We start from the raw sequence: 13,160 nt of genomic DNA on the forward strand, positions 1-13,160 counted from the left end.
GAGGAACATGCAATTCTTTTCCCATATCTATGTGGAAATTTATCATGCTTTGCAAAATCAAAAGGAAGATGATTAGAACCAGATTTATACCTTTCCTTTTCACCTTTATTGCCTTCATGAGGAGGTGTATCAAATGAAGAAGTGGCTCCCTTTGGAACACCATCAATCTCTTCAAGGTTGTTAGAGTTTCCACAACTCTCTGGTTCAAGTGTGTGCTTCTGAATACCTACATCCTGCAAATGATGTTTCAAGCTATTGCATTCCTCCTTAATACAATCTTCACACTTCTGAGGTAGAGGACATGCAATGAAACTCCTTCTTGGAACTGTTTCAATGGCCTTTATGGCAGCTTTGGAACTTTCTCCATAAGACTGTCCATAGCGAAGACTCAAATACTTAGGCCTTTACTCCACCATTATTGGCTCAACAATACCTTGTGCATGTTTGCCCAAGCCCAATACCTTGTGCATGTTTGCCCAAGCCTTTCCCTTCATAGCCCATCTTGGACATTAGCTTGGAACCTATGCCTCTAGTATGTTTTTCAAAAGAACCAACACAAGCATTCTTAGAAGAATTTCAAGACAAACTAGAATGGCTTACCTCTTCTTCAAGCTGATACTTGACTAAGGCTTCTTTGGCAACAAAGAGTTGTGTCTCCAACTCATGCATCCTTTTCAGGTTCATATTTGCAATATGAAGTTGCCTCTCCATTTCCTACAATTTGTCAGAAAGCAACTGCTTCTCTTCCTCCACGGAATTCAACTGCTCTCTAAGTATGTTGCTCTTCCTTCCATCCTCATACATTTCTCTCACCTTGTCCATCATGATGAACAAGTCTTGCTTCATGTCTCCATCAAAGAATCTTGTGATGAAGGAGGAATTTGAGGACTCACTTGTAGAAGTTGTCATTATGCAAAATGAACAAAAGAACTTCAAACAAGGTTGATAAAGAGCTTATTCAAGCAACCTTTTGCAACAAACCTCTTGTGCTTCAAGAATTGCCTTGAGGTCCTTTGGGATAGAAGAATTCCTTCAACCCTTCTTCCTTCTTGTCCTTCCTGGACTGACTTTCCCTTCACCTCTGCAAACCTAGAAAATAGTCAGTCTGCAAACAAGCATACAATCAATCCTTGACTGCCCAAACACCTTGCAGACAAGCAATCTTTGCTCTGTCAATCAAGCATTCTGACCTGATACCACTTGCTCTGGTATAACCACCTCTGATATCACTTTCTTGAGGGCAGGGTTAACCAATATTAGGCTCTAATATAAACTTCTTTGAAGGTGGGGTTAATCAACCCACTTTGATACCACCTAATCTGAAAATGGGGCACTAAAGGCTTCTTGTCGAGCTTACAAGAACCTCTCCCACTTCCAAAGCTTAAATATTCCCAAGTCCTAATGATTAACCAATTGCGGAATTAAAAAGTACTTGTAATAGGTATATGCTTATGTTTGTTTTTTTACTGTTAAGTGCTTTAAGTTCTGTTGTTTATGCTGATATGTAAATACATGTAACAGTAAAACAGTGCAGCGAATAACAAACACACATAACAGCCATATTAATTTGGAGTTCACCCAAAACTCTTGGGCTACGTCTCCTTGAGCTCTAGTCAACTCGACTAGGCTCTCTGGGATTATGGCAGCGGTTCTTTTACAAGCTACACGCTCAACTCCATCAATTTACACAGAACACGATGGGCTTAGAACACCATCTTATCCCTGGCTCTGAAGCTCTCGGCTTTCTCGCTCTGGCTCTCACTCTGGCTCTTCGGCTCTGGCTCTGGCTCTGGTTCTAGCTCTTGGCTCTTGGCTCTGGCTCTAGCTCTCTCTGAGCTTCTCTCGGCCTCTACGTGCCTCTATAGTTCGCTTAACCTCCAAGCGAGTTTGGACAACCTTCCAGCGACCTTTTTCAGTTCTCCAGCTCAACCTCTGCAATTGTGCACTCTATGCATTTGTAACCAATGTTTTACAAAACGGACTCGGATTCGGACTCGGCCGAGGATCGACTCGGAAACGGAAACGGAAACGGCAATGACTCGGCCGGCTCGATTTCAATGACTCGGTCGTTGTAAAAAATACATTAAATATTTATTTTTTTTATAAAAAAACATAATTTTAAATAGTTTAAACATAATTTTAAATATTTTCATTCAAGTTTCCAAACACACAACATTATAATATACATGGAAGACAACATATGATCAAAGTAGGCTCATGAACCAATCCATTATATCAAAATGGTACGGTGTACCCAATGGCAATAGTAAATACATAGTCAACTGTAGTCTGTCATACATGATCAAAGACTCAAGAGTCAAAACAAAATACAAATAACCAAGGAGGCTAGTAGCTACTGGCTACTGCCAGAGGAGCCAAGATCATCTCGACCAATCTCTGGATCATCATCATCAGAGGCAGAGCCAGACAAGGGGCCCCATGGCTCCTCCTCATCATCATCGTCTCCAACTGCAACTGTAGAAGTGGTGCCAGTACCAGTACCACTAGGCTGTGAAGCAGATGCAAGCTGAGATAGAGTACAAATGCGGCTGCGCTTCTGTCGTGGCTGAGCAGAGGAAGGCGAAGCACCTACAACTGGAGTCCTACTAGCTGGCTGTGAGACTGAGGCTGGTGGATTGGGATCTGCATTCAACTGAACACGCTGCAGTGGATCTCCAACATCAAGTTCATCAAGATCCTCATCAGGATCAAACTCTGGTAGACGACTCTCCACTACCCAATCTGATGTTGGATCAATGTCTTCCAACACAATGGGATCTGAATCAGGTCTTTTGTTCAGCAATTGGTTCCGTCTGAGCCGAAGGTTGTATTGGACAAAAACTAGATCATTCAACCGTTTTTGCTCCAAACGGTTTCTCTTCTTTGTGTGAATCCTCTCAAAGACAGACCAATTGCGCTCACACCCAGATGCACTGCAAGTTTGACTCAAAATACGAATTGCAAACCTTTGCAATTCAGGGCACTGGCCACCAAAGGCCTCCCACCATTGTGCTGCAAAAAACATAGGAGTGTAATGAATTATGAGTTAGATGAAGGCTGAAGCTCAACAAAATTACAAATTATATCTAACTTGAAATTGAGAAATTGAAAATTGAAATTTTTGTTTACCTGGCTCATCTGCTTCTCTTGCAATCTTTGCTAGGTTCTTCCCAAAGGTACCTGTTGCATTGGTGAAGGATGTGACCTGCTGATGTATCAGTAGCTGATCAGACTCCGATGGGACCATGCGCTCAATGCAATCAACCAGTCCATCTCTGACCTCCCCCCTCAAAGCTCCTGACTCCTTAGCTTTATAATGATACCGTGGGTTCAAAAAATATCCAGCTGCATGTATAGGGCGATGGAGTTGATTGTTCCATCTTTCATCAATGATTGCCCAAATGGGCCCATACTTTGCCACTCTATCCTTGTATGCTGCCTTTATTTGCTCCTTTGCTTGATCCATAGCCTCATAAATGAAGCCCATAGCCAACCTTTCCCCATCCACCAACCGCAACACCTTAACTAGTGGCTCAGCAACCTTCACAATCTCTGTTGCCTTTCTCCAAAAAGTTTCATCATGGACTTTCCTTCTCAATTCTCTGCCTTCTGGTTTGTTAGACCAACTGCTATTATTCCAATCATCACTGGAAAACATCTTTTGCAAGTTTCTATGTTGGGAAAGCATAGATTGCAATGTCAAAAAATGTGTAGCAAATCTAGTGATGGCAGGCCTAATAATATCCTTGCCTCCAGTGTGTTTCCTCATGATACTCAAAACCAGTGTATGATTGTAGATAAATTTTGTTATGCTTTTGGCATTATCTACAGTGTTTCTGACCCAATCTAATTTCCCAATATCCTCAAGCATGAGGTCTATGCAATGTGCAGCGCATGGGGTCCAAAAGATGGTCTTGTGTTTTTCCTCTAACAGTCTACCAGCAAGAACATAGTTAGAGGCATTGTCTGTGATGATTTGAACAACATTAGCCACCCCCACACCCTGAATAACCTCATCCAATAGCTGAAACAACAAGTGGCCATCTTTTACCTTATCAGATGCATCAACTGATTTTAAAAACATGGTTCCCTGTGGGCAGAAGACAAGAAAGTTTATGATGGTACGGTTTCTTTGATCAGTCCATCCATCTGACATGATGGTACACCCTGTTCTTGCCCATGATTCCTTGAAATCTTGCAAATACTCATTAATTGATGTAATTTCTTTCTGCAAACGAACCCCCCTTAGCTCTTGCATAGTAGGGCCTTTGAAGCCTTTTCCAGCAGCATGTATGGCCTCAAACATAGGCTCATAATATGGTGAACGAGCAGCATTAAAGGGGATATCAGCATCATACCACCATCTAGCTATGTAGTCACAAGCAGTCTCCCTCAATTCTTTCTTCCAATGGTCATCTAAAGTGGGCTGAGAAAGACCTTTACTAACTTCAGGACCATGTGCATCTGATGGAGAGGAGCCTGAGTGAGTGAAAAAACTTTTGATAGTCCCATCACCCTTCATTCTACCCTTTCCCTTATCTTGAACAGAAGCAAAAGAGGGAGGAACATAACGGAAAGGGTTTGATGCATCAGTTTGAGGGATAGAGGAAGAACCCTCAAACTCATAGTGGGGGTTGGCAGCCATCATTCTTTGTATCTCCCTCTTCCTCCCAATTTCAACCTGTATCTCTTTTTGCCTAGTCTTATCTGCTTCAAATTTTTCAAAGCTTTCCAACAAAGTCTTTCTAATCTCCCCAATTTCGGGGGATTTACATGCAGTAATATTGCCTTTAATCCCTGCCAAGTGTTGTTTCAGCCTATGAATCCCCCCAGGACCTGACTTAATTTTCCTATGGCAAAACTTGCAACACATCTCATCATCAACCATTTCAACATATGCCCAAGCAGCATCTTTTGCTCTAGGTGCCATTTTTTGACTAGGAAAACAATCTGAAAATGAAAAAAAAAAAAAAAAATTGATTCAATGTTCATTTATTTGACTAAAAACACTCTCTAAGCTATCTTTATATGCACCTAAAATTTAATAAGTAAAAACAGATTTATAGAGGTGGAAAAAAATACCTCCAGGCACAAACTGCCTCCTCAAACTTGCTCCAAAAATCAGCTCCTCAATGCTGCTCCAAATGGCTGCCCAAGAAGCTCCTCACTCCAGCTACAATGCTCCTCCAAGACTCCTCACTGCTGCTCCAAAACAAGCTCAAGAACTGCTCACTAACTCTCAAAGAAGACTCTCACTCAAATGCATAAGACTGCTGTGAGTGAAATGAGAGCATTTGGCTGTCTTAAATAGAGTTTGGGAGGGGGAAATGGACCCCAAATGCATTTAACTAATCACATAAACCTTTTCATGTCCACAAACCCTAACCAAATCAGCTCCAAATCAGCAAAAAATTAATTTTTTTTAAGTGAAAACGCTGCCCAGCCGTTTCCAATCGGTACGGCCGTTTTTTGACGTGACCCGGCCGGGTTGACCGGGTCAGCTATGACCCGGCCGAGTCATTGGCTGACTCGGCCGGGTCATAGCTGACCCGGTCACCGAGCCGGGTCATAGGGCCGTTTTGAAATTTTTTTGGTTGACCCGGATCGAAACGGCCGTTTCGGAGTCAACCCGGCCGTTTCGTAAAACAATGTTTGTAACACGTCGGTTACAATTCTCCATCATGGAAAACCCGACTGTTCACCACAAGAATCCGTTTACAATGGAAAGGAGCCGTCGGCATGGGGACCCAATCGTTTTGCTTTCCTCTGGTTGAAATAGCCAAATAACGGAATACACAGGAAAACGCATGCGAAACACATCATGGGCCTTTAGCCCGGACTTCAAATATTATCAAATCGGCCCTATAAACCTATCGGGTCCGTCCAAATATTGCTTATCGTTATTGCATGGCGTAATGGCCAAAAAAAAAACCAATACTCGGATAATACACAGAAAATCCGAAAACTCGGATTTCAAAATTATGAAATCGCGTCCATAATTCTTATTGAGTCCATCTTTTTATCAACATATCGCAAGTCGCAATCGTAATGTGCATTGGCCTTGGTATCGGGGGTTCGTTGATCGTCGATCGGCCCATCGAAACATCGGCATATCGTTATCGCAACGGCCCCGAGGGGTCTTCCCTTTGGTCATGTCGATCGTTGACCCGCAGATCAGATCCTGACCATTGATCCGCGACCTCTGATCCGATGGCTAACTGTCCATTTCGGGCGCGTAACTTACACGGGGATTAACTGCTCGAAAAAGCGGTTTCCTCTCTCCTCCGCCGTGCCACACGTCAGTCAATGTATGGATTCGGGCGGAGCCCGTCCAATACCGCTCACTACTCGAGGCCCGCCCAAAATACCGCTTACTGCCCCTTCCTTTCAGAACTCAAAAGGTTCACTTGTTTGATTTATAAATTCGCCGGGTCCGTTGAAGGCCTTTGCGCCTATTTTAAGTCCTTCAACCTTAGTTTATTGCGATGCGATGGATTCTAATGGTTTTTATGTTTAAAAACACATTTTCCCTTAAGTCCCATTTATAAGAAATTGCCTCCTTTTCAAAGGACAAAGGCAAACTTCTTTTTGCGATAACTTCTTCATCCGAAATCTACTTTAGCCCATTCCAATTGCAGTAGATTCAAAATAAAAAAATCTATGCAATGGGACTATTTCCAGGAGCATCCTTGGACTTTCATTTTCCTCTGTGAGGAACACTTAGACATAGAAGTCTATCCAAGATCCATTTTGGATCACGCCTTCCCACTAAAAGAACTTTTGGTCTCCAAAAGACTAATATATTGATCTGAATAGTAAATGAGAGTAACAGCACCCTCTTCTTTCAGCCTCCACACACTTGCCTTGCATAGTGCCTCTAAACCAAAGCCTTTGACCATTTTCCTTCCTGGATGTGCTAGTCCTCCTGGAAAGAGTTGTCTTCCTCCTGACTTCATGCAGAACTCCTCCTGAGAAGATTACAGAAGGTAGTTTGAACTTTTCTGCCTTGATCATTGATCCAAGATGGCTCAAACAAATGTGAAGTACATCTGCTTCACAAAATTTTCATTTGTACCTGTTTGACAAGCTGTCAACAACAACTGTTAACAACAGAAATACAGACAACAACCGGATGGCCTAAACTCCTACTTCAACAAAAGAAACAGATTTCACATCTTGTGAACACCTCCATGTCTTACACCTGCATACAAATGATACACTAGATAACAAGCCCACAAAACATGTCTTTAAAACAAATGACCCTTCAAGTCAAGCATGTAGAAAAAGACCTTTAGGACTCTTTCAAAAGATGAACCACTTCATCATCATCTCCATCTTGGAGACAAAGTTAACTTTTCCCAAGTCAACATTACATGCATGTTTACAACAAAGCAATCAACCCTTCAATTCAATCACACACACATGTTCAAAAACAAGGAAATCATCAAAATCTCTGTGTTCATGCACATCATCTCATGCATGCATTTCATCCTTCAACTTTCACTTAAGCACATTGTACTTTCAAAGTTGAAATGAATATAATGTTGCAGCAATAAAGTGAGTCTCCTACTCAACTTTTCCATTCACCTTCTTGGTAAAATCCTACAACTTGCATCTCATTAACAAAGAAATGCAAACAGATGCATCAATAGACATGCAATCTTCAATTGGATAAGAACTCTAACCATTTCTTACCAATCCAATTCAAAGGTCTTTCCTTTGTCTGCACATCAGCATCAACATGTGAATCATCCTGAAACACATCATTCATGGAACCTTCCTTTCCATTTCTACCATTTTCTCTTTCCACCTTCTTCAGCTTTTGTGGAAGCATTGTTGGATTCAGAGTCCAACACCTTTCAGCAAGATGCCCTTGCTTATGGCAGTAATTGAACCACATGTGTATCCTCTTGACAGCATGATTTGCCTTGTCCAATGGACCTTTCGCTTCTTGTTTCTTTTCCTTCAAAAGTTTCCTGTATGTGGCCATTCTCTTCCAACATCTAGAAACATGATGGTTATCCAAACTACAAAAGGAACATGCAATTCTTTTCCCATATCTATGTGGAAATTTATCATGCTTTGCAAAATCAAAAGGAAGATGATTAGAACCAGATTTATACCTTTCCTTTTCACCTTTATTGCCTTCATGAGGAGGTGTATCAAATGAAGAAGTGGCTCCATTTGGAACACCATCAATCTCTTCAAGGTTGTTAGAGTTTCCACAACTCTCTGGTTCAAGTGTGTGCTTCTGAACACCTGCATCCTACAAATGATGTTTCAAGCTATTGCATTCCTCCTTAATACAATCTTCACACTTCTGAGGTAGAGGACATGCAATGAAACTCCTTCTTGGAATTGTTTCAATGGCCTTCATGGCAGCTTTGGAACTTTCTCCATAAGACTGTCCATAGCCAAGACCCAAATACTTAGGCCTTTCCTCCACCATTATTGGCTCAACAATACCTTGTGCATGTTTGCCCAAGCCTTTCCCTTCATAGTCCATCTTGGACATTAGCTTGGAACCTATGCCTCTAGTATGTTTTTCAAAAGAACCAACACAAGCATTCTTAGAAGAATTTCAAGACAAACTAGAATGGCTTACCTCTTCTTCAAGCTGATACTTGACTAAGGCTTCTTTGGCAACAAAGAGCTGTGTCTCCAACTCATGCATCCTTTTCAGGTTCATATTTGCAATATGAAGTTGCCTCTCCATTTCCCGCAATTTGTCAGAAAGCAATTGCTTCTCTTCCTCCACGGAATTCAACTCCTCTCTAAGTATGTTGCTCTTCCTTCCATCCTCATACATTTCTCTCACCTTGTCCATCATGATGAACAAGTCTTGCTTCATGTCTCCATCAAAGAATCTTGTGATGAAGGAAGAATTTGAGGACTCACTTGTAGAAGTTGTCATTATGCAAAATGAACAAAAGAACTTCAAACAAGGTTAATAAAGAGCTTATTCAAGCAAACTTTTGCAACAAACCTCTTGTGCTTCAAGGATTGCCTTGAGGTCCTTTGGGATAGAAGAATGCCTTCAACCCTTCTTCCTTCTTGTCCTTCCTGGACTGAGCTATCAATAGCTTTCCCTTCACCTCTGCAAACCTAGAAAATAGTCAGTCTGCAAACAAGCATACAATCAATCCTTGACTGCCCAAACACCTTGCAGACAAGCAATCTTTGCTCTGTCAATCAAGCATTCTGACCTGATACCACTTGCTCTGGTATAACCACCTCTGATATCACTTTCTTGAAGGCAGGGTTAACCAATATTAGGCTCTAATATAAACTTCTTTGAAGGTGGGGTTAATCAACCCACTTTGATACCACCTAATCTGAAAATGGGGCACTAAAGGCTTCTTGTCGAGCTTACAAGAACCTCTCCCACTTCCAAAGCTTAAATATTCCCAAGTCCTAATGATTAACCAATTGCGGAATTAAAAAGTACTTGTAATAGGTATATGCTTATGTTTGTTTTTTTACTGTTAAGTGCTTTAAGTTCTGTTGTTTATGCTGATATGTAAATACATGTAACAGTAAAACAGTGCAGCAAATAACAAACACACATAACAACCATATTAATTTGGAGTTCACCCAAAACTCTTGGGGTACGTCTCCTTGAGCTCTAGTCAACTCGACTAGGCTCTCTAGGATTATGGCAGCAGTTCTTTTACAAGCTCCACGCTCAACTCCATTGGTTTACACAGAACACGATGGGCTTAGAACACCATCTTATCCTTGGCTCTGAAGCTCTTGGCTTTCTGGCTCTGGCTCTCGCTTTGGCTCTTCGGCTCTGGCTCTGACTCTGGCTCTGGCTCTTAGCTCTGGCTCTAGCTCTTCGACTCTAGCTCTGGCTCTGTCTCTTGCTCTTTGGCTCTCACTTTGGCTCTGGCTCTGGCTCTAAAGCTCTCGGCTCTGGCTCTTCGACTCAAACTCTGGCTCTGGCTCTGGCTCTCTCTGAGCTTCTCTCGGCCTCTGCGTGCCTCTGTAGTTTGCTTGACCTCCAAGCGACTCTCGGCAACCTTCTAGCGACCTTTTTCAGTCCTCCAGCTCCCCCTCTGCAATTGTGCGCTCTGTGCATTTGTAACACGTCGATTACAGTCCTCCATCATGGAAAACCCGATTGTTCACCACAAGAATCTGTTTACAATGGAAAGGAATCGTCGGCGTGGGAAACCCGATCGTTTTGCCTTCCTCTGGCCGAAATAGCCAAATAACAAAATACACAGGAAAACACATGCAAAACACATCATGGGCCTTTAGCCCAGACTTCAAATATTATGGAATCGGCCCTATAAACCTATCGGGTCCGTCCAAATATTGCTTATCGCTATCGCATGGCGTAATGGCCAAAAAACCCAATACTCGGATAATACACAGAAAATCCGAAAATCCGGATTTCAAAACTTATGAAATCGCGTCCATAATTCTTATCGGGTCCGCCTTTTTATCGGCATATCACAAGTCGCAATCGCAATGTGCATTGGCCCTGGTATCGAGGGCTCGCCAATCGTCGATATCACCGATCGTCCCGTTTGAACATCGACATATCGCATATCGGTATCGCAATGGGCCTGAGGGTCTTCCCTTTGGTCGTGCTGATCACCGATCCGCCAATCAAATCCTGACCGTTGATCCGCAACCTCTAATCCGACGGCTGACAGTCCATTTCGGGTGCGTAACTTACACTGGGATTAACCGCCCGTAAAAATGGTTTCCTCTCTCCTCCACCTTGCGACGCATCTGTCAATCTATGGATTTGGGCGGAGATCGTCCAATACCGCTTACTGCTCGAGGCCCGCCCGAAATACCGCTTACTGCCCCTTCCTTTCGGAACTCAAAAGGTTCGCTTGTTTGATTTATAAATCCGTCGGGTCCGATGAAGGCCTTTGCGCCTGTTTTAAGACCTTCAGCCTTAGTTTATTGCAATGCAATAAAATAATGTGATGCGATGGATTCTAAGGGTTTTTATGTTTAAAAACACATTTTCCCTTAAGTCACATTTATAACAAATTGCCTCCTTTTCAAAGGACAAAGGCAAACTTCTTTTTGCGATATCTTCTTCATCCGAAGTCCATTTTAGCCCATTCAAATTGCAGTAGATTCAGAATGAAAAGAACTACGCAATGGGACTATTTCCAGGAGCACCCTTAGACTTTCATTTTCCTCTGTGAGGAACACTTAGACTTAGAAGTCTATCCAAGATCCATTTTGGATCATATGTTGTAGCAAAAACACACCTGCGGCCCAAAACAGAAGAAAACACAAGCACAAAAAACACCCTAACTCACCTCTGGAATGTGGCTAGGATCTACACCTTTGGTAATACTAGTCAAAAACATATCCAAAAACTCTTGTTGGATGCTCCTGACCTGCGGCCCTGTAGCTTAGGGAACTCGCACCCTAAGCAGACCCAGAACAGTGCTCCATGCCTCCTTTCATCCTCCCTTAGGCTTGTTGTCCAATCGCAGAGGTATTCTATGATTAGATTGCTCCTTGGATGTGTCTAAATGACCTCCCAACGACTCTTATTTATATATGTTTCATGTGCAACGTCTAACCCACTATTGGGCTCTCCAACAACAAGGTCGACTTGTATTATGGTGCACAAACCCACATGTAAACTTCAAAAATTCATAACTCCACTTCAACACTAGGAATTCGATGATTCTCGAGCATTGGATTCGTCTCGACATCCTCTATCATCTTCGTACATCACATGTCAAAATCTCATCATGGTTTTGGCCCAAGAACTTTGGGTGCAAACCCAGGCTTGGGTTTCAAGCCGAAAAGGCAACTTGTGGAGCTCCTTCCTCCAAACCCTCGATCCTCAAATGTCATGACCAAGAAAGTCATGGAGTAACTGAACTTAAGGGTATCTAGGCCCTATCACAAACTATGTTCAATGGATTCCAAAAGAATTGAAGTGTGTGGGATAATTAAAGATTTATAGGTTTTCCCCTGAGAAAATAATGACTATGGATATTGTTGTGATAGATGTGCCCAATTCATGGGGAATGCTCCTATCAAGGAAATGGGCATCAAAATTAGGTGGTAGCCTTCAGATGGAGCTATCATATGCCGCCATCCCCGGGCCAGATAATACCTTTTTCAAGCTTGATCGGGAGTCAGAGAGAAAATATCATGTAGAGGATCCAAAGAAAACCAACAATGAAAATATTTATGGGTCATATAAGCCAGGAAATGATGCAGTGTCGACAAATTTTCTACCGCACTTGACAAAACAAATTCAGAAAGAAGAATTTAGGCATAACACAAAAGGCTTGGGTACTTCAAATCTTCCATTAGAAGATTCTCAAGACAAGGACGAAGGATTGACAGTGATTGCATCAACATCGCCATCGCAACTAGCCAAATAGAAAAGAAAAAAGCGAAAAAAGAAAAAAGACATAAAAAATGAATCGCCATTTTTTAACTGGATCAAGCCTCAACAAATCAATAGTCGAAAAGGGAAAAGAAAGAGGATTTGTATATCTGATGGCCACAAACATGTTAACATTGGGGCAAGTCAAAGTGCCAAGATAGTTAGAATTGGACATGGCACATCAAAGAAGGAACCTATGGATCTGCCAATGAGTAGGCAGATTCTCAAGATGGATTTCACCGAAGACATTTGATGCCATGGGGGATCTTTATATTGTATTTCTAACTTTATTCTTTGTCATTTTTGTTAAGTAGTTTCATTTCTTGAATAAATTGCCATTTATGCTCTCAAAATAAATTTTCATTTATGTACTTCTTCATTTTATGTATTTGATGATTTTATATGATATTTCAAATGGACGATACCGATATGTCTTCTGTTGGTGGATGCAGATTCCAAGTTCTTGCATACTATCACTTCCTATTTAGCATGCATCCCCATGCGAAGCCGAATGTTGAACATTGAAGTGCACCCAAAATTTTTGAAGACTCCATGCCCGAGGATGTATCAGTGTCTTCATGTACCATCAGAGTTCACTATATCATTAGAGTTTTTCAACTCTATTTCTTCTTCTCATCTTCTTTTGTTGTACTCAGATTCCACAAACTCTATGGGGATGATCTAAAGTGATGTTATTATGATGAGTTGAGTCATATAACAGGCCTAGGTAACTTGGGACCTTGTCATCCAGTGAGTTTACTCTGAGAGGTTTTTT

At 41.8% G+C, this 13,160-nt stretch overlaps 2 protein-coding genes across 4 annotated transcripts in view; both read right to left on the reverse strand.

The window, feature by feature from the left end:
* Positions 1-13,160, reverse strand: part of LOC149180400 (endonuclease/exonuclease/phosphatase family protein) — a 442,295-nt gene that overhangs the window by 322,469 nt on the left and 106,666 nt on the right. The window lies entirely within an intron of this gene.
* On the reverse strand, positions 1,983-5,396 carry LOC149180401 (uncharacterized). Its single transcript, XM_089416113.1, has 2 exons — positions 3,130-5,396; positions 1,983-3,012 (listed from the first exon to the last, which is right to left on the reverse strand). Exons 1-2 carry the CDS (start codon positions 4,928-4,930, stop codon positions 2,354-2,356), a joined length of 2,460 nt encoding a protein of 819 aa, XP_089272239.1. The 5' UTR covers positions 4,931-5,396; the 3' UTR covers positions 1,983-2,353.

Source organism: Pinus tabuliformis, chromosome 3_2 (assembly GCF_031772625.1).
Source record: "Pinus tabuliformis cultivar Carrire ecotype Pingquan chromosome 3_2, CPIR1, whole genome shotgun sequence".
NCBI lineage: Eukaryota > Viridiplantae > Streptophyta > Pinopsida > Pinales > Pinaceae > Pinus > Pinus tabuliformis.

Bases quoted from the DNA above. Each gene is read 5' to 3' on its own strand.
- LOC149180401 (XM_089416113.1), bottom strand. From the start codon at position 4,930: ATGGCACCTAGAGCAAAAGATGCTGCTTGGGCATATGTTGAAATGGTT. The intron at 3,013-3,129 runs GTAAACAAAAAT...TGTTTTTTGCAG, and splicing joins AAGAGAAGCAGATGAGCCAG to CACAATGGTGGGAGGCCTTT.